The sequence below is a fragment of the Brachyhypopomus gauderio genome, chromosome 2 (assembly GCF_052324685.1).
Source record: "Brachyhypopomus gauderio isolate BG-103 chromosome 2, BGAUD_0.2, whole genome shotgun sequence".
NCBI lineage: Eukaryota > Metazoa > Chordata > Actinopteri > Gymnotiformes > Hypopomidae > Brachyhypopomus > Brachyhypopomus gauderio.
In genome coordinates this window covers 25,414,300-25,436,774 of record NC_135212.1, presented here as the reverse complement: position 1 = coordinate 25,436,774, position 22,475 = coordinate 25,414,300, and the positions used below count along the sequence as shown (strand labels likewise).

General features: G+C 40.5%; 1 protein-coding gene across 3 annotated transcripts in view; it reads right to left on the bottom strand.

Annotated features, from left to right (window-relative positions):
- Positions 1 to 22,475, bottom strand: part of luzp2 (leucine zipper protein 2) — an 81,102-nt gene that overhangs the window by 16,073 nt on the left and 42,554 nt on the right. For all 3 annotated transcript variants that reach the window (XM_076992391.1, XM_076992393.1, XM_076992392.1), the window contains exons 2-4: positions 5,473 to 5,584; positions 2,651 to 2,721; positions 467 to 548 (exon numbers count right to left, since the gene is read on the bottom strand). In XM_076992391.1, the coding sequence (XP_076848506.1) occupies positions 467 to 548; positions 2,651 to 2,721; positions 5,473 to 5,584 (265 nt within the window). The remainder of the gene's footprint in view (positions 1 to 466; positions 549 to 2,650; positions 2,722 to 5,472; positions 5,585 to 22,475) is intronic.

Here is a 22,475-nt window from a genome sequence, read left to right as displayed (position 1 = left end):
TGGGAGTGTGGGAGAGTTGGGGGTTAGGGGAGGTGTGGAGAAAAGTTCTAGCATGCAGATAACAGCACGCCCCTCAAGAGCCAGCAAGGCGCCTTCTGATAATTAACATACTCTACACCTAAAAGAGGGGACCCAGGAATAGATGAAGCTCTGTGCTCCCCGCACCACAGCATGTCTGGTTGTAATAAAATCTCTAACACTGATTCCCAATAATTAGTTATGGGGGGAGGGGGATCAAAGTGTAGTGATGACATGAAGCCTTATGAAAAACTGGTTCACTAAGAAAGAGGTTATATCAATCTAACTATGGCTAACTAAGTAATGAATCTACTGTAGCTCTGTCTTGTCACGATGTTAATATCGATAAGACTTGTGTCGTCATGGTCAGTGTGGGTGTGGCTACAGCCGAGTGTTATCAGGGTTGGGGGTGGGGTGTGTGGGGGGGAGGGGGGTGCACGAGCCTCACTGTGGCCTGCTGCTTCTCTGTTCTCTCAGCAGCATCATCAAGTTGCTTCTGAAGGGCTGACTGGAGTGACTTCATCTCTTCCCTGGGATTGAAGAGAGAGAGAGAGAGAGAGAGAGAGAGAGAGAGAGAGAGAGAGAGAGAGAGAGCATTTTTCATTACAGTGAAAAAGACTGATTGAGAATGTAATCGTTTGCTCATAGTAATCTAAGTATTAAATATGAACTTGATGAAGCACTTTTAATTCTTACTTTTTTTTGGTCAAACACATGCATTCAAGCAATTGTTTATTTGTACTTAGAGTTACCCTATATTGTCCGAATAATTATCCTAAAAAAAGTGTAGATGTCAGAACATTTATTGGTTCTGGAATAATGTAGGTAAAAGCTACCAGCACAAAGCTACCAGTTATCCACCAGTGATGGAAGCATTAGTATGCAGCCTGCGTTATCTGTGCACCTGCTTCTGTTTAATGCTATTACTGTTTTTTAATCATGTTCTAGTGTTTGATCGTGTTATTGACCTTAGAGTAACTGGCCTCAAGAGGGCTTGAAATGTGAACTGACCCAAAATTGTAATGTAGCACAGACTAGCCTGACCATGAAAAATCGGACAATAAATTCCCTCTGCCTGTGTGGGCTTGTTGAAACTTTTATGACAAAATGGATGGTGTTGAAAAAGAAAACATGAGCAGGTCTACATGGCACAGTGAACATGAGTCCAGTGCAAATTACAGTCATTCATTTTGACTGAAAAAAAAAAATCCACTTTTTTCTGAATTTCAGCCTGTGCATAGGGATTGGTGGTTAACTGTGGATCTAAATGGGTCCAAAAGATTATTATTATTATTATTATTATTATTATTATTATTATTGGTTTGCTGTTAACCTTCATAATGGAACCTCTAAGTCAGATGTGGTAAGGGTAGCCCAAAGGTTTGGGCTAGATTCACATGGAAGACAAACTAATAAATTAGCTTGTCATTATGTCACATGTTTATGTCACATTGTGTCACAGGTTTGTCACAAAGTGTGTAGTTAGTGCATTTCTCAAACATTCTGTTTTTGAATTTGATTTGATTGAAAATATAGGTCTGGATTTAACAAGAGATGAGCATAGGAAACCAGACTGAACTGTTGAAGAACTTAATAGAGGTCACTCAATTGGTAATCCTCTGAAGCTTCAAGCTAAGTTTGGTATTTCTGTCTTGAAAGCTTTAGGGGTATTTGCTGCTCCGCAACTGAACTGCAGATCAAAATTAAACTATGTTAGCTCATAAAACTATGTTGGCTCATAAAAACATTTTCAGTGGTGACACGCTGACATTTCCCCAAATACTGACATTTCATCAGACGTATAATTTATTCCTTCTCCCCTAAAGCGGTTATATTGCTGGCTGAAGTCAGACAGAGGGTGAAGTTTCAGGGACGGTGGCACAGCTGCCCTGTTTTTCACTGTCTATTCTCTGTTGATTGGGAGCAAAAATAGAAACCATTACACACCTGACACTGGGGGAAATTGAATTCTGTCACTGACTAACTTGGAGCAGCTTACTTGGCTGACCCCTAATGGATCTGCTTTGTTGCCATGATGCTGGGAAGAAGTACCTCTTTCATGGCCCGAAGTTCTTTAGCACAACTGGGGGACGATTTGATGTGACATATACCAGAAGATTCCACTCTCAAACTGAGGGGCAACGGCGTAGCTCCAGTCTAAAGGCAGTGCCAGAGCGAGACGTCCGCGCAGTCGCTTGCAAACATAACTCTTCTCATCCTGGATCCGTGCAAACAGCAGCCAACACTTCCCAATTATGGCTGAGAACGTGTGAGCTATTTGGTAGAACGGATATGTTCTCGAGTTCTCCCACGGCTTGACTCATTCAGACAAATCTGCCATGTGTACACCGACAGCAATTTTTCATTTCTGTGCTTTCAAGGCTTTAATGCACAAGTCTTCAAATAAATAACTGCAAACAAAATACTTTTAAGACCACGTCTGATGCAAGACAACATCCTGATGGTTTAAGACTACAGTGGTGGCCATGTGAATAGCATTCATCTCATGTGTGATTATCATACAGGTGCACAAATCTCTCACTGCTTTCTGCCTTAAACACACACTCGTCTGACATACAGTGGCCTTGTTGAAATGTGTTATAAGCAAAGTGATGAATGAGGTTCAGCTTACCTCTGTTTGTGGCTGAGTTCCAGAATTCTCTGTACGTCCTTTTTGGGCACAGAGTCATCGTTCTTCAGTGACTGGTAAGAAGAAGAATGGATTTAAGCAGTGGCTCAGAGGTCTGGACATTTGCTGGTGTGGTTTTCATTCTGTGGCCTCAGTGGACAGGCACAGGTGACTCATTCAGATTTCATTTTAAAGATTGACTCCCGCCTGATTCAAAACCTGACCAATATGACTGAGCTGTAGAAAAATGCAGCCTCTGGGCTGGGGCATAAACATAGGTCATTCACTAGTGCTCATCTACCAAACACGAAAGTGGTCAAATGACCAGTGAAATATTCAGACTTACTGAAAGTGAATGATGAAAAAAGTCTCACAAAATGTAAAGAATTCTTAAGTAACCAAGTCCCTAAGCAAATGAGTCATATAATTACCTATGTCTTAATTAAATTACTTTGCTAATTATTTCAGCCACGAAACACAAAATACGAACATTTTAAGAGGCATTTACTTTTCTGTGCTGAAATATCTACTGAAGCTGTGATGATGGGTGCGGCGTTAAGGACGAGACACTGAATCCTCGTTGCAGCAAACGTCACGGAGCTTTAATAAACACATATAGCGCGTATAGCGCATGTAGAACACTGAAGATACACAGAGACGTGTAAACATTAGACAACGACGAGCACAGGACACTGCGCGAGTGCACATTAAATAGACAAACCACATTAGCCCCACGTGATTACGAGACGATTCACAGGTGAGACTGATTATCACTCGACATAACCATAACCACGGGAATCCACTGACGCAGACAAAGCATGTGGACAACGTTGACACACGCCCAAAAGGGAGGGGCCGGGGTCCTCAACGTGACAGAAGCAATGTGCATGTAAATTCCAAACCGCCCATAGTGAATTTCGCTGCTTACACATAGTTGAAACACTGCATGAATTATGCAAGTTTAAACCTTGCAAAGGTTCCTTCAAACGTCTGCCACGGGAGAAAAAGAGGGCCTCATTTAGCAGACAAACACAGTGTTGACCACTTGTTATCACTATTCCTATCAATCAGGCCCAGCCTCGGTGAGTTGACCGTGCGGTGCACATGGAGGAGCAGCCGCACAACTTTGTCGCTCTACGCCCCTCGGCACAGCCGCTGAGGTGGATTGGGAGTGACATGGTGGCGTCTCAAAGCTGGCACGAGTCCAAAGGCAGGAACCGCCATGGCACCCTCCACCCACACACACACACACACACACACCGCCAAGACTACAGGCTTCATCAGACCAAATTTAATGATGATGAGCTGAACTCGGTGAGATCTCGTTATAAAAATAAACAGGACAGAGGGGAGAGCTGATCCACAAAGGTCACATATACATAATTGATCAATATAGAAAGGTTACTGTTGATTGTGATTTTACAGAAAAATCCACTGCTAAGGCAGGACCTCCGCTCAACATTGGAGGAATGGCAGTTTTGCAGTGGTCCCTGAGAAAAGATCCATCACTCCTCCACATCTCCTGTAAACAGACTATAGTGCCATGCCTACAATCCACTCAAACGATGACTACAAAATTGTTAGGGCAGTCATGGTCTTGTGGTAGGGAACTGGTCTTGTGACCGGAGGGTCGTGGGTTCAATTTCCAGGCCTAAAGCCATGACTGAGGTGCCCTTGAGCAAGGCACCTAACCCAAACTGCTCCCCGGGCACCAGGCTAGGGCTGCCCACCGCTCTGGGCACGTGTGCACCACAGCCCCCTAGTAATCACTAGTATGTGTGTGTGTTCTAACTGCACAGATGGGAAAAAGCGGAGGAAAAATTTTGATTGCGGTGAAAAAAAAATCACAATTGACAAATATGGCACATTTTTGTTATGACAGGATATTTTTATTTAATTCTATATATAATCCATATATATATATATATATATATATATATATATATATATATATATATATATATATGAGATAAGGGAGCTTTGTTCTTTAAAAAAATCTTAGAAAACATTCTTCTTGTAAGTTATAATTTACATTCACAATGACATTTCATATTGAATCGTGAATCATAGTCAGAGAAAAGGTCACAGAGTGAGTAATGAGGAAAACTGAAGCCTTGCTTTGCCAGGCCCTCCATTGTAAAGTATTTGTGACCCAGACTACAAAAAGCGCCAATCTCAGTGATGCGATGAAAAGGTCACCTGCACTTGGCCTCCTGGTTAACGCCAAACAAGCGCAAAATTAGACCTGTGCATCAGGTGACATGTAAAACATATGGGGCAGTGCTGACCAAATGATCATAAATTAAAGTAAAAAATCATTGCTTGCTCCTCCAGAGACCGCCTGTTCATTATAAGCCACATCTGTGTCTTGTTAACACTGTAATCGGTGTCTGTGTATAACCTTGTTTCTCTTTGTGTCTCATGGGTCCAGCGTATGTTACATGCATTACTGAGCCACAGTTTCCTTCATTGCTGTGATTTGAGTATGTGCTGTGTTGTCCGTATCTTGCCTGTGCCGAGCAAAACACGGGCTGTTATGTTTACAGACTCGCCCTTGATTACCCCTTCGACCTTTCTGACCCCTGCTGCCTGTTGTTTCCAATTCCTAGAAAAATCCCAGTAAACATGCACATAACATACACATATCACCCCGCTGACTCCCTTTGTTAGAGAATGAAACATGACTGTAATGATGATTGTAATATGAGGCCATTAGTGAGATAAACAGTGAATTTATTGTCTTTAAAAAGTCAAAACCAAACAAACAAGCTGGGACAGGATTGGTCATCTGCTTTCAGCATCCACCTGGATCTACAAATAAATACCTGCAGGTTGCCCTTTATGCTGTCCAGCTCCTTTGATGTTTTGGAGAGCTGTCGTAAGATCCCCGTCCGCTCCGTGAACACCTCCCTCAGCTTCTTCTCCAGCACTTCAGAACTACAGGAAGAGAAAGGAGACAGAAAGATTACTTCTTTTAAGTCTGCAGTTTCCTTTGCAAATCAATTTGCGATGTCAGGCTACGGCTGCTCTGCCTGGAGACGCTGCAGCCATAGAGACGCAGAATGAGTGTGTGCTGCAGGAGGGCTCGTACTCTGCGTACGGTGTGTGTGAGTGTTTGGACATGCTGGGCTATGAGTGGAGTGTCGACAAGGTCTCACAAGGTCTATTGTTTAGGACAGAACTCAAGATGCTCAATGGTAGAGCTTAAATGAAACTTAAATGACAATTAACAGCCTATGCAATTGCAGGTATATGATGCAAGGGTGTCATGATGTATCCAAAGGGCTCTTGTGTTTATTGTGCAGGTGCATCCTTGGGTGAAGCGGAGTGTCAGTAAAAGGCTGTGCTGCTGATTAATTAGTACCAGCCAATCAAGTTGCCAGTTTCATACTTGTACACAGCTGCTTCATGCATAATAGCACATCACGAAATAGCACATCTGTGTTTTACGTGATCTGGCGTAACTGAAAATGCGTGAGGTTTGAATCATCCGTTTGCTGAGGTTTACATAACTGATACAAAAACGATAAATCGTGGTCTCTAGCGTTAAGACAGCTGCACCATGATTCAGGTTTTATTACACCTTTAAAATCCCACTTTTAACATCTATGTTCCATTGCATGTTGCAAGGACATGAGTGCATAACAACAACAACAACAATATTAATAATAATAATAAGGTTAATTTATTTAGCACCTTCTCATACCGAAGGTCATAGCTGACACCACAACACACATACATACTGAAAAAATGTAAATAATAATATCCGAAAGGCATATAACCTCATTTGTAAAAGGAAGAAATTTGGTATATTCAAGGATGTAGTAATTAATTAATATCACCTTAACCAATCACATTGTCTCATAGCTTTTAAAAAGCAGCATGAAACACCACACTTCATCCCCAGAAACATCTTGTGATTTAGGTACCAAAGGATTTACACCTCTCCTTTTAATCAGGTATGGGTAGAACTAGAGTTAGGTCTCATTGCATAGCCTATAATTAAACTGGTTGTTAAGTTCTATCATAAAGGGAGCCAGTTCTGAAACTGTTAGTAATCATAAGAATCTACAGCCATATGGCATCATAACTGCAATTACTCCATGCCTGCAGTAATTTTTCAGAACTCGTTTTAGTTGTTTTCTGCTAGTGGATCCAGGAAATGATCAAATCTTGTGTTTAGAGGTCATGCTGAGTCACCAACAATTCACAATATTACCACGACCTTGCCTTGTGCGGGATCATTTACACGGAAGACTAATTTCATTGCACCAGATGTCCCACACCTGCAGCAGGAAGAGCTCAAAACGATTAAAACATTCAAACATACTACTGCGATACCTATGTTCTATATTGCTATAAGTGACAATTATTGACCACCCAAAGTCCATGAGGACCTCTTTTTGAAAGGAATTTTTTTTAAGAAGTTGTACAGTTGTTAGCATCCAAGTGTTCATTTGATATTAATGCATAAGCATAGACAGAGTAAACACTCCCAGACTTTGGCACTTTAAAAAATCCTTTAGTAAAAACAAAAAAAAAAGTTCATTCTTTTTTTTTTTTTTACTCGTACAAAGGTGCATGCGCTAGCACACAAACTCTGTTGGAAATTCTACATGTTCACTGTATAAAAAACAGAAAAAAAGTAGAAAAGAAAAATAAATCACCCTGAACCACACAGAGTGTAAAAACAATCTATCCTTCAACATTTTCCTTTTGTCATCGTCTTGAATATGAATCAAAGAGCCACAGCCTCATCTCCAATTTGCTCTTCTCTGCAGGTGTGTGTCAGGACGCACATGAGGTGTGAGAGTGCAGCACATGCATTACATCAGCGACAGAAAGGTAACACCTTGGGGATATGCAAATCAAACTCTCCTGTCCATTGGTGTATCCTATCAAGGCCACATTCAGAAAGGAAAGACAGCGTGTTTACTAAACTTACCCATTACCTGATGCAGTCGGTCTCAACTAGGACTGAGCTATGAGCAGCCTAGCCAATATATCAACAGCTCTATCACTTTGCTACCGATAGGCCATATAACCCATTATGTTCCATGGGATAAGGCATAAATTGGTCATTACTGTCACCCATGTATAATTGTGCTGTGACCTCCAGTGACACAGCTGCTCCGACAGGCCCTCAGCCAGGGCAGGGGTAGATTCCTGGAAAGTGTTCTAATGAGAACCCGTCTGTCAGACAAAAGGCCTTATGATCGCATTTCACCATGTGTCCTCTGTTGTTGCCAAGGATGGTACATTTCTAATTAGAGCCATGCATTGTTTGAAGGCTATTAATGTATAGCACTTCTGTAATGAGATATCCGTGATGAACAGTGCTAAACAGACTATGAGAGACAAGTTAAATGATAATGCCACCTGCTTGGTAATGTTGTAATTGTTAAAAGCAATAGACCAACCAGCACAAAACGTGCACCCCTACCTTCCACAAAGTCACACAAACAGCATGGATCCATAAATATTACACGAGGCCTCTTCCCTAAACACAAAGAGCTCTGGATCATAAAGTGCTGAATTTTACAAGCTAATGTACGGACACTGCAGCAGAGGCAGACAACACTGAGGTATAAGAGATCACGATGGAGCGTGCATTGACTCACACAGAAGTACCAGTGACTTCTCATGGGATCCCATGAGAGCCTATTCATACAGTGACTTACTGTGTAATGTTACCATATATGATATCAAAAACAATCCTCAAACATCTGCCTTTCTTTTTTTGTCTCATATTAAAATAGGGCTCTTGTTGAGAAGGCTATTCACTGACTTTATGCAAATGACACATGGTTCTGTTGGATTACCGAAGTCTGTGTTTTACATGTTGCACCACATGATCTATATTGTTGATCAAGAGAGGAAGAGTGAGAGAAACAGAGAATAAAGGAGTTTGTTGAGTAACAGGAAAGCACTGTTGCATCCTGTCTGAGACTAGGAGGAATAACCCTCTGCTGTTACTTCTGACTCAGCTGCCATCACTAGCATCACTTTTACCCATATACCTTCAAGAAACACAAAGCCTAGCTGATGCCAGTTGGTTGACTGGGTGAAGAAAGAAGAGTCAAAGGGAGCATGATGTGCAGTGCTCTTAATGAAAACTCCAATAATTCCCTACTTTGGCAAAATAAACCTTATAGATCCTCTGAGAGAGGTTTGCATATTGCTTGCAGCTCTCACGGCTGTGTGTTATGAGCACATCAGCATGTGGTCGAGTCCTGCTATTCTGTACTTCCTCATGACTGGGGCTCCGGCAGGCATCTGGCAACTCACCACCATCTATCGTCACCTCTGTAGTCGACGTGAAAAGAGAATGACTGTCCTACCGCTGCTGAAAACAAATTTGCAGTGCTTTCTACATTTATAAACCGACAACCATAATACCACGGACATTCATCTATGTAAACATCAACTTTTCTCTTAAGCCACTGCATGTTTGCTACCTGTCCCTGATTTTGTCCTCTTTGTATCTACCATTTGCTGAAGATGATTCATGACACTGCTGCTACACTGTACAACAGAGCATGGTCTACTTTATACTGTGCCACACATTTACCTATGCACAGTACTAAAGCCCAGGACGCAATAAGAGCGCTCCGTTTGCATAAAACACCACGGAGCTGATGCAGAATAATAATAGTCTCTATAAGCAAAGCTTCATCCAATTCAGCTATCGTGCTCACTTTTAAGAGCATGTTGGTATAGTAATTTTAATGTAAAACGAGCATTCAAAAATTTTCCAAACAGGCTTGTTGGAAGAAAACATACATCTTCTTGCCAAAAGAAAAAGACTTTGCACAGTAAATAAATAGAATAGATTGATGGAGCCTTTTAGCTCAAACTACAGCAGTGGACTTGTATATCCCTGTCTGATGCTCATTTCGATATCGTTCCTGAAATCAAAGTTCAGTGAAATACTGGGAAAATTCTGCAGTACAACCACATGTGCAGGGCACACACCAAAGCTCTCTGTCCACCACTTAACCAGATCCTCTTTCAGCAATGTTTGGAGAACAAGAAAAATAAATGCCTAGCATTGCTCATTATTGAATACAATCTTTTCTAAAATTAAGTCTTGAGAATGACCTAATTGACTTCTATCCAGCAAGGGAATGGTCAGGGTTTCTGATTGTATCAATTCTTCCATTTTTAAATATTTGTATAGATATTATAAAATACATTTTAATAAATAAATAAAGTAAAATAAATAAAATATTTTGTTTGTGTGCGTGTGTGTGTGTGTGTGTGTTTGCATGTGTTTGATTTCTATACGCTGAAAAATAAACAACAAATGAACTATCGATAGCTATATTGATTAATTACAGAAATGTCATGAATCGAAAAAAAAACCCTGTTACAATCATATACAGGGCAAGATAAACTGAAATTGCTGTAAAGCACAATTTTGACCTTGGGAAATGAGAATACACACTGATTCTGCTTAGCTAGAACAAAAATACCATCATCTTTTACTGGTATTGCCTTGTCAGGACTCAGTGATTCAGTACATCATTACTTGCTGATCAGTAAATTTGTTCATTCCTCGGGATATGGTGTATTTTATTTATTTTAGCACTGAACAAGCTAAATTGAATTGTAATCCTCATTAATACCACAGTAATATTGATGTTAAGTAAATAGTTCCAGTATAATTAAAGTAAATATTTCCAGTGTGGGGAATCTAAAATTAAAGCTTGCAAATATGATTGAGAGTCTGATCATCCTTCTGCCATGCATGCATTTTGGCATGAGCTCAGAGCAGACATGTGACAAGGGTCCTCTACCCAAGACGATATCTGAACAAAATTGTTTTTTAGCTTAATCTAATACACAGAATACTTTTCATCTCCCTCTGAATGCCATCTGGTAAATCTGGCCAGTACAATGCAAGCTACTTAGCTTTTGTATCCTGATCCACAGCTAATAAATTGTGCTCTTCATCTTTAGACAGGTACTCTAGAATTCAGGTTTTATCATGCCTTTATAGCCTGGCCTTCATCAGGAAATTGAAGTCACTTGCATGATCATTCCTACACGCCCGCAAGGACGTAGGAGTGCGTCCAAAAGGCACTTGTTTTGGTTCTCTAGATACAAGTGTCTGAAGGATGAAATGGAATATAAACAAGAGGGTGTGTCCATTAATGGATTATCCTCACAGTAATGTAATAATATTTGCCTCATGCCTTTTAAAGATATGGAAATAGAATGTATCATATGCATTTCTGAAAACTTGAAGGTCATGAAGCATTGTGGGGTTAACGTCTTCTTTACCCCTCCTTACCTCACATAACGGTAAAGGTATTTATGTTTACATGAAGCTTACAATTAATTTGAGATTATGGAGTGGAAGATGCCAGTTCTACAATTGTGAGTAATCCTATCTATCTATTGTCATGCAGTATTCGAGTCTGACTATTAGGTATTAGGTTATTACATAAACACTGTATGTGCTACGCATATCCAGACTGCATTTTCTCTGTGTCTGCTCATGAAATCAGCAAACCTTCAAATGACATCACGGCGAGCCAAACGTAGCCCTCCAGGTTCTAACAGTTAGAACAACTTCATTTTCAGAAAAACACTTCCACCACATCCATGTTGTAAACTAACGCATTTCATGGCACAATGCACACATTCCAATATCAAAGCAATTATGTATTTGCACACCCGTAGAGGGATATATGCTTTATATCATTTTGGGTAAAGCTGCACTAAAGAAACTATAAAGAAATATGTAGTAATTCAGCATAGAAATCATGTAGATTTAGACCACAGTGAACCTTGTCCGATTTTCCATTCTGAATTTAATTCTCCTGCATTGATTTTTATCTCTTCGTAGAGGTTGTCTTTATCAATGTCAAAAGTAAATTCAAATAAGTTCAAATAAGTTCATCAGAAAGTGTCTTGCCTCCATCCAAACTTAGAATCAAAGGCTGCTGCATTTCTAATCAAATCCTATAACTCCCATTTCAAAACAGCCCCCCAAAACAGCCCAAATGTTCCTGTGTTCTCCTGGAGTAAAGCAACATCATTAGTTTCCCCTGAGCGGTACACGCTTACATAAACAAGAAGCAAGGCATCATGAGAAATGTGAGTGATAGAATAACGATGGGAAACCGAGCATACAAATGCATGATAAAGAGAGAGTACTTTATGTTGTACAGCTAGTGCTAAGTGTCCATAATAATGGGATTACTAAAGATTCCCCTTTCTCCTGTAAAAAATTAACCACAGTTAACCTCAGATAATCCGCATTATGGATATCACAGAGAGGCCTTAAATCTGGGGAGTGGGAGTAAATATAGGTTTTAAATACTCTAATCCTTTTTGAAACTGTGCCTTATTGCACAGAATCAGTGGCAGACACAACGCCAAAAATCCATGCTTACAAATAACAAACATTTGGAGGAAAGTAATCAGACCGTGAGATAACAAGTTGACTAACATTTGAAAATGACCTGCCCTGATAGGAAGGCAGTGTCTTCAGAAAATTAAGCTCTCAAAACATTGTAATAAACATTTATAGGAAATGAGATAATACACATGCTAGAACACACCTGTTATTTTTGCTCTTTCTTTAAATATTATATTATTATTATTATCTACTTTTAATAAATTGAGCCTTGAAGTATTAATGAAGTGAAATATTACACAATAGAGTAGCAGTCTTGATTTCAATTAATTGCTGCCATAGTGACCATCCCAACCTGATACCTGCTTTGCGGACTACGCATTTTAATTATGTCACATGGATTCCCAATATGGTGAGAGGAGTCTTTGTTTCATTTCTAAGAGCAGAGCAACATTAAAAATCAATCTCTTTCCATTACCTGTATTGACTAGAGCTTGGCTCTGCACTGATAAAATGTATGAGAAAGGACAGCAATTTGACAGCCCCCACCAGACAAAAGACTGCCCTTTTAGCTGAGGAAGGGGAAAGTGACACTGAGGTGCATTTCAGGGCATCTTGGCACCAAAGGTAATTTTCTGAAACACTGGATGGGCCGGAGGTGGGGGAGGGGTGGGGGGTGCATGTTCCCCTTCATTCATTCCTGAACCAACAGATTTCTACTTCATGCTAATCACTGTCAGTTTCTTTTTCCTCATTAAAATGAAAGAACGGGGGTTTGAAATGACAGCCTTTCTCATGCCAAGTAATACTACACAACGTAGAAGGAACCTTACGGTCTCGATTGAAATTTTATTTTGAACAGAGTACAGCAAGTTCAACACAGGATTTACTTGAAAGTCAGGAAAGAAAAATAAAATGTTATATAACAAATGAGTACCCTTTTAAAAAACTGGATATTTTTTAATGTTACCCTAATGCTCAAGACCTAGGTTCCAGTTACAAGGACAGGGCATAAAAGTAATCTAGCAAATAATTATAGGTAAATTAAGAAATGTAGCATAAGTAGCATAAAATAACATAACAGTATGTACAGTAATATCATGTTAGTGATTTTTGTCCCACTCAGGTCTGCGAGAATTCGTTTTTTTCAGTTCATCCTGTGAACATTTAGCACTTGGGCTTTCATTGGGTTTCATTAAGATTTTGATTACCATATACTGCATGATGTGAGAGACAAGCCATGTGATATAGTTGTCAAGTAATTGGTCAATAAACACAATATGCATTACTCTCAGAAGTTAATGTCTTAAACTGATAGCATAAGCTTTCTAGAATATTTGTGCAACATTTTCCATAATGTATCTGACGAACACGAACACAGAAAGTTTTAATAAACCAAGTAATAAAAGTTTTAACAGATAAACAAGAACTAGCTAAGCATAAGGCGATGAAAAGGTGGTGCACACACACATAGGAAAGTGTAAGGCTTTGCAATAAACCCACAAAACCCCCTTAATAAGACACACTAATCACACTAATGAGGAGAGGCAAAGTAGCGGAGCGTAGCTTGGAGTTTACCCATGACAGAGCCAGAGAAATAAGTATTCAGGAGATGACCACAGCAACACGAAGAACAGGGAAGTCAGTGCATCTCAAGTGGCAATTCTCCTTCAAAAGAGGGTCCAAAATCATCCCCAGCAGGGAGCCTCTCTTCAGCTATCCCTAATCCTCCCAGTCACCCATGTAACTGCCTTTCTTCTGGGAGTCCTAGTGAAGGCTGGATGTTGTGTGAAAGGCGTGAGAAGAGAGATGTGAACTTCCGATGGTCATGTGTAGACAGTGAAGGATGAAAGGATCCCTCAAGCCAGTGCTTCCACGACTAGCTTAACAGCTAGAAACACTCAGTTGCCAACATCATAATTCTGCTCCACGGAGATCAGCTTTTAAGGCAGCTGTGTGGAGCTGTGATGGATCTTCTTAACTGACAGATTCCTATCTTGGCAGCATCCATATGATTACCATGATGTGAAAGGCAAGCCATGCAATCTAGTTCTGTGAAGGTATTGGTCAATGACAATAAGCATTGCTGTCAGTGCTTAATGTCTTTTACATAGGGTGACCAAACGTCCGTATTTCCCAGGACATGTCCGTATTTCACATCCTGTCCCGGGCGTCCCGGGTTTTTCTTTTAAAGTGAGGAAATGTCCTGGTTTTTAACCTTTACTGGCACTGAATAGGAGAAGAGACGTAGCACTACGCAGAAGATCAATGGCCCAGGGATGCATGAGTGTAGTTCTGTGGCAGGGCATTTAATGAAAACCTCCTTAAGATCTTGATTCCCTTGAAGAATCTGCATTGTCAATTGGATAGCTACTCTCACTATTAAACTTGAGCAAATTAAAACTGGTGTCAAGGACACTTTCACTCTCACAATACAGCTGCAGTCTTCATGTGGCTTCAGGAATGATGTGGTCATATTTTTCAAGAAAAGGAAACCTTATTATGATGTGTAGTGGAGAGTCAGTGATGAAAAGGGAAATAAATTCCCAGTGTGTCAACTTTGTGGAACTGCCTCAAGACAATGTACCAACCACTGAAGGAGCAGCCATCACTGTATAAGACAGGATTTTGCAGTTCCCTGCCATGCATGGATCAATAGAATCTAGAGGTCCTGAGAGATCTGTCAAAGGAAGGACAGGGACATCATTACCATTCCAGAATAAACACTCCCTGAAGGATGGAAGCAGTCCTTCTTGGCTGTGGGACACGTGTTGGATGAAACATGGAAGTGACCCAAGTCCCTACAGTACAGACAAAGTCCTGATTGTAATCGTTATTGACCATCCTCAGTGGGGAGTCTCAGGTGGGTGAGTCTGGTGAGTACTTCATATTCCTTGACGGAAGACTGTGATCTGTGCTTGGTTATTCAACCCTGACTGATACCTGATCACAGTGTTTTCTTGCTGAGTCTCCATCCCTGATGGATGGTCCAATATTGACCAGAAGAGCGTAATAAATTGATTGTAGTACCCATAAAACCCTCCTCTCTCTTTTGTTCAAGTATTTCCCAAGTTTTCGCTTCATCAGAGAGAAATGAATCTACAAAAGCTACACTAGAATTCTAGAGATGCCAAGTGAACATTGAAGCAAGAATTCTCCGTAGCTTGAAGGTTTACCATCATATGTTTTTGCTTTGGAGAGCTTTAAATCTTCGAGGGACAGGGGACTCATCTCCACCTCTCCTGTAGCTGTGGGAACAGATGAAGTATGAAGACCTGTCAGTTGGTTTATAAGAAAGTCCACGGAGGAGGTGGTGTCATCACAAAGTGTTGCGGGTGTAGTTGTTCCTGCTGCTGTTAAATTTGCTGTTGGTGTTGCAGCAAAACTTCCTCTAAGCTTACTGCTCCCAGCTTAGACTAGGTACTACTTTCTACAGCATCCATCTTTAATGCAAAGCCTTCTGTAACCACTCAGAGATACTGCCAATAAACTAGCACATTTAAACAGAGTAGCAAACAAAAATCAGGAATTCACAAGGCAATATAATAGCAAGATGCAAGACTTCATGAACAAATGCAAATACGTTAAATGAGACACAGGTGCTAATAATCAGGAGTGAGGAGCACTTAAGCTGAATTCTAGGGGAAGAACTGTTCAGGATTTGTTTGTTTATTTGTTTGGTCCATTTACAGGAGACGCATTGTCACACAGAACTGTGAGGCAGACGTATTTCCTTGCACACTCTAAATCAAACAGTGTTCCTGCTCTCTGAACTTTCACACTATGACATTACTAGTACTGGTAGGGAGGTCTGTGCTCCTCGTCTCCGAGCTCTTCCAACTGCAACAGTCACAATGCCAGCAACGGCCGTCATTGCAGAATGACATGAATGAATGAGACCATTCCTAATGGCCATCGCGACTAATCATAGTGTGGTTTAAATACCATCTCTGAAGTTTGAGGGCTTTATCTGCTACAGTGAGTGTGCATGAGTATGAGATAAAGAGAGAAAGTTTGCTTTCACTTAGGTATTTTCCTCTGCTCTCCAGCACTGGATTTACCATGGTTTAATTTCAATCATACAGCAATAAAATGAAAGTTAATGAAAGGTAGTCTAGAGATAATTAGAGGTAAGCAAGAAATGGAGGTAACTTAGCTTTCTCATTGAACTACAGAAATCTAATAGTAGGACTAACTTCATACCATTACAGTTAGCTTTAATTTGTTGAATGTCTAAAAAGGTGGTGATGAAGTTAATTACCAGTCCCTTTCCCTTTGCACAACTGTGTTGCTTCATTATTCCAGCACAGAATTAAACAGACATCTCTTATCCACTCTGCATGATAATGTATTAAACACTTTTCATTCAAATTGTGCTGGAGGCTGAAGGCTGTGAATGCTTTATGCCACAAATCAGAATACTTTGTCATATTTCAACAAATCACAAAGATTCTTTTTGCTTAATGCCAGTTTTAGTAAGGCACTGTGAAAAATATCCACTGTACACCAGGATAGTAGGTAACGCATATGTAGGGTTGCCACCTGTCCCGGTTTTCCCGGGACTGTCCCGGTTTTCACGTCGCTGTCCCAGTTTTCCCGGGCTGTCCCGGTTTTCCTTCTTTTTAATATTCGGTCCCAGCAACCAATTCGGACCACGTCGCTGTCCCAGGTTTTCACTAGGTTAGTTCAAACGACTATTTAGACTGTTTCTGCACACTTTAAATCCGTCTTTTTTTTCTCGCTGTGTCCATTTTACACCCCCCCCCCCAGTAACATTTTACGTTCGCCCAAACCCCCCCCCCCCCCCGTAAACAATTTACGTTTGCCACCTCCCCCCCCATCAACAATTTACGTTCGCGTATGACATTGTCCTTGTTTTTTGTCAGATCTAGGTGGCAACCCTACGCCTGTCAAAAATAGATGGCAGTTATTGGTGTGTAAATCAGAATAACACTCCAAATGTGAGGAAAATATTTACTTGATGCAACGTAACATCCAGTTCACCAGTATTCACAAAAATTGCTAGCATAAACACTAATCAATAAATATACCAAACAGAATGCAATTTCTAAGCCGAAAAAGTTCTAAAAAGTTATTTTTTGTATTAATGAGCTCACTGAAATGGCAGTAGAGTGTCATCTTCATCACTGAGGCCTGAAATTGAGACCCAAATCTGAACCCCGAAAGTAACGGCTGAAATCTCAACATGCTGACACCTGCGGAACATCTCCACAGAGGCATGTAGACCTGCCCACCTAGTGTCAAGTCTAGGCGACCAGAAGAACAGGTATTGCTTTCCCTAATCTTGTGCTAGACATCCCATTACAGGTGTAGGCACAACCTGTCAAAGGGAGAATCAATGACCACTTAGAGCCTGATACGGCAGGTACTGGACTACTTTCACATGTAGGAATAAGAATATCCCCCCTGATAATCTGGAGTTGTCAGCATGAGAGGACTCCACTGTCACATTGGATATCAAGCGCAGATAATGCTGGAACCTTTGTATCTGCCAAAGCACTGTGGTCATTTCTGCCCGTGCAGATGAAATTGCTTTTGTCATTTTGTCTATTATTGTGTTGCCCTTTAAAAAATGGGGTGATATCTAGCAAGTCACTATGGAGAAAACTAATGTATCCCGTCCAAGGCATCCCAGCTAAGGAAGGAATTTTCATTGCTGAAATTCAAAATATTCTGTGTAAAAGTGAAACTTGAAATTTTGAGATTAATTTACTCTGCCTAGTTTAGGTGGTTAGCACGTTTGCCTCTCAGCACTGGGATCTTGGGTTCAAGACCCTATCTGAGTGGAATTTCCATGTTCTCCACATGTCTGCATGGGTTTCCTCAGGGGTTTCTGGCTTCCTCCCACAGTCCAAAAACATGGAGGTTATATAAATTGGCAGTCCCTTACACATTCTCCCTGAGTGTGACTGTGTGTCTCTTCATGTTAAAAACAGTTTCTGTACATGAATGTGTGTGTGTGTTTGTATGCCCAGTGGTGGATGGTGCTCTGTCATTAGGGTCTGTCCTCTCTCCCCTTACTGCACCTAATTCAGTGCCCCAGGGGGCTGTGGTTTCTGGTAGAGAGTGCGGCTGCTGCTTCTTGCTGGTGTGTGATTGGTTGTGTAAGACTTGTACCTGTGTTAAAGTTGTAAAGTGACCTTGGGTATCTTGAAAGGTGCTATATAAATTGAACATTCATTCAATAAATTCTAGAAAACTAGATCTAAAAAAAGGTACATAAATTATGTGGGTTTCTTCTACTGAACAATGTCTCAAGCAAAATTAATGATTACAACAAACTTCACCATGAAGAGATTCTCTGCCTCACATTTGCCATTTCACCATTTGAAATGGCTTAAGGGCACCAGCAGTAATGAAAGCAGACTCAAACCACGAATAAATGTATCAAAAATGAGAAATAACAAGGAGCACAAGGATCATAAGTATGTTGCATGAGTTCACAGAAAAGGTCATATGAATGTGGTGGTGCATAGATTCATTGTGTTCTGCGTGTATGCTGAAATATCAGTGTATCACTGATCATGAGCAAGCAAGTCAAATTATGTCACTACATAAGATAATCTGGAAGGTTTCTAAATTGGCATATTCACATACCTGTTATAAGAAGGATAGGTGCAATTTTAGCTTAAAATAGTAACCTGCTATAAAAATTACCACAAATTCTATTTAGTGTCTTCTGAAACTCTATTAACTGTATCCTATAGTCTACCTAAATACTGCATTTAAAAACACCTCAGTGGAAGAGATCTGCAGGTTAAGGGGAAATAAAAGCTTTGTTATGTCTGGAGGAAACCAATTTCCTAGAGTCTCTTTACCATGGAGCTGAAATTGTTTTCAAGGGCAATAATTGGAGCCTTTTCCAACTCCCAAGAGTAAAAGGACAGGCAGCTTCTTTGAAATGCCATTTTGGATTATCTCTATAGGATTCTTAAAAGTGTACACAAGAAAGTTCATTGCTCATTAAGCTGTCAAAGAAAACTCATTTGAGGAGTCTCATTGTTGACAAACTTTGCCCTGTTACATTCTACATACTAACTGTGACTTTTTTACTTATTTTAAACCTCCAACAGCCTTAGATAGGAGTAGCTGCTATGTCATAGCTGCTATGTCAGTTGAAAACACAGCCTTTAGCTTGTGTATGTATCAAAGCCTGTGTGTTTACCCAGTAATACACTTTAGTCTGTATGTTTATCAAAATTTCAGGCTTTTGTTCTCTCCCACAATACCACTGCTTCTTTTCAAATGGTTCAGAATTCTGACCTACTCATCATCAGTTCTGAATGGCAGCCAAAGGGCTCAGACCACACAGACCCGCCCTCATGCACAAAAGCATCTGTGAGCACCTAGCAGAGCCGTCCAGCTGTGTAGGGACTGAGAACTACAGGCCTGCTTCAGCAGTGACTTGAAACTAGCTCCTCTTATTAGATTAGACAGAGACTGGTTTAAAGCTATGCCAGCTTGGTGTTGGAGTGATGCATTTGTCCCTTTGCATTACATTCGGTAGGACTCCTTTAGTCTGCAGCGTGCTGAAGGCTTGGATGCTTTGCTTTGACAATGCACAGATCACGCACTCCCTCAATGGGTGAAAATCAAAGTCTGTATTTGACACATACACACAGACACGTACACTGACACTCACATGCAGTCTCTTCCTCTGTATGAAAGAAAAGAGAAAAGTAAGGATAAGTAGTTTGCGAACGAATGCAAGGAAAGTTAGAAAAGACGAAGTTGGAAAAGAATGCAACAGGAGAAATGATTCCCGTGTCCTCCTTTTAGCGTTCACGAGGACGGTTCAGCACAATGAGACAAGGCTGTGCTTACATGCCCAACAAATCTGCCAAATGTATGCGCAGACACAACAGTGGCACTGCTTTCCTATACAAGCCTGTTGTATGAATAAATGCCTTCCTGCAACTCGAGTCCTCAGGGTGCTGAGTGCCAGACGACGAAGCCTTCTGGCTGCACAGGGATGGCTCTGTGTCCCCGCCGCCCTCTGGTCACTGGCTCTCAGCTAAGCTCATTATGTAAAACACAACACAACACACACATACACACGTCACGTCCTGGTGTCTAAAATCACATTGATGATGCACTTCATGCTCAGAAAGGCCGATTTTAATCTGTGCCTGGCGTCATCCTCTGAGGACAGGCGCTATAGATATCTCCAGTGACACAGAAGCTCTCCTCAGATGTTTGTGAGGGTGTGTGTGTGTGTGTGTGTCTGTGTGTCACTGGTCTGCAACAGTAGAGATCTAGTCACTAACTATACCTCCTGGGAGAAGAAAGACAAGGTTACACAGATGAAGTTGAGAGCCTTAAGTATATAATAATTTATTGGTTCAGTGATCATTTTGGTTCTAGAATACATTTAAAATACTTTCGACAGTAATCATCAATTCCATTCTATTCCCTTATGTAGGCCTATACACCAAGTTATTCATATTAAAATAACAACTACCTGTCATGACTTATAGTTATTGTTGGATCTGCTTGTATCCAAAAAATGAAAGCAGATACATTAACTGGAGCTTGCGCTACCTAAAGCAGACTTCATTTTATGAAAATGTTGTCCCTCTGAACTATCCTAACCTGTGCATTCAGAAGGTTTTAACCTCAAATTAAAAGGTAGTTGCTTATTCATTATAATTGGTTAAGTAATGTTCTAAATGTTTAGCAGCAAACAAGATACACATTTCTATTGGCAACTGCCTCTTTTCCCAAATGTTACGGAACCTGATACATTATAATTCAGAAGAGTAGCTCAGCACACTCAAAAGTAATTATAGTGGACACTTTTAAATTGTTGAGTTAGCAGCTTTATGAGATACATTTAAAAACTGATGATCTGTTCATGCCTGAAAATAAAGGTCTCACGTGCTCTCCTCGGCATACTATGACAACAAGATCACCACTTTAGACCTAGGCCTGATGGAATTTATTTGGTTATATATATATATATATATATATATATATATTAGGGGTGGGACGCGATTAAAAAAATTAATCGAATTAATCGGAAGCTTTGTAATTAATTAATCGAAATTAATCGCATTTTAATCGCATTTCAGTATTTAACATGAGAAATATTAATTTAAGTTTGAATGATGAATGAATCAATGAACATAATCAAACTTCAACATCTTGTATATTTTTCCACCAGTCTACTACACAGACCAATCTATGAGTGCAGAAAACAGTTCAGAACATTGGAAATTCTGACCAAAAATGTTGTTTAATTTTGGGAGTTTTGCTCAGGATATTGGAAGAATTGAAGTAAATCAGAAGATGTTTTTTAATACCATTTTAGATGGTATACTTTTCTTAAATTTCCCATGCCTCTGCCACAGGCATCTCCATAGTGCCTAGAAGTGGTCTTCTGCATGCTCAAAGCAAATGACTGGATCTTCCATTCATCATCTATAATATGAGCTGTCACACCAAGATCATTCTTGTTGCTAACAGAGGTCCAGTGATCCCCAGTCAGAGCCACATTTGTGGCGCTCTTCACAATAACCTGTTTTACTTGAGTAATAACCTGTTTTTTTTTCCCTCGTTCTTACGTACGAGGTTAAGAAGTACTTGGTGCTAAGAACGTTTTGGGAAACTCACCCCTGGACGGTAGTTCATAACTTGCATCAGTTGACGCAATGTGCAGCGCTTCTTGTAAGTCTTTATCTTCGACCACTGAGAGCGAACAACACAAATAATATGACGCGTCATGTATAAACGCGTGCGGAGTCGCGCGCTACGGTCACTCGCGAAAGTTTAATCCAGTCTTAATAGTCCAATGAAGGTACTTTAAAAACCAGGACATTTCCTCACTTTAAAAAAAACCCGGGACGACCGGGACAGGATGTGAAATGCGGACGTTTAGGTCACCCTATCGTACTAGGAATACATTTAGCAGCTAAGTTATCATTACTGACCTGCGCGTTAAGCTGGGCGTACACTGTGCGATTTTTGGCCCATTTTCAGCCGATTTTCACTCGTTTCGGCTCAATCGCGTGTCGTGCATCGTATAGTTTACACAGGTAAACGAGGAGCGATTCATACCTCACGACCAACTCCCGATCAGAAATCGCAGCGTCGCAAGAATATCAAACATGTTTGAAATTCAAATCGCTCCTCGTGAGAGTATCGCACTGTTGAAGCAGCTCCACGAGCCGACTCTCCGCAACGAGTTAGTCGTACAGTTTGAGCTGGAGCTGAGTACACGATTTAAAATATCGTACAGTGTACGACCAGCTTTAGCTGCAACATGTTTTGCGTTGGTGTGGTAACGAAGGGTGGAAGTGCTCCTGTGATAAGCGAACTCTTCCTACATAAAGTGTAAATAACACTATTTTTGTTTGAACTTCCATTTGGAAGTTTCTTATATTTAAATTTCCCATCCACCAGCGTAGCCTCTTCAGTCATCTGCATCATGCTCATCTTATC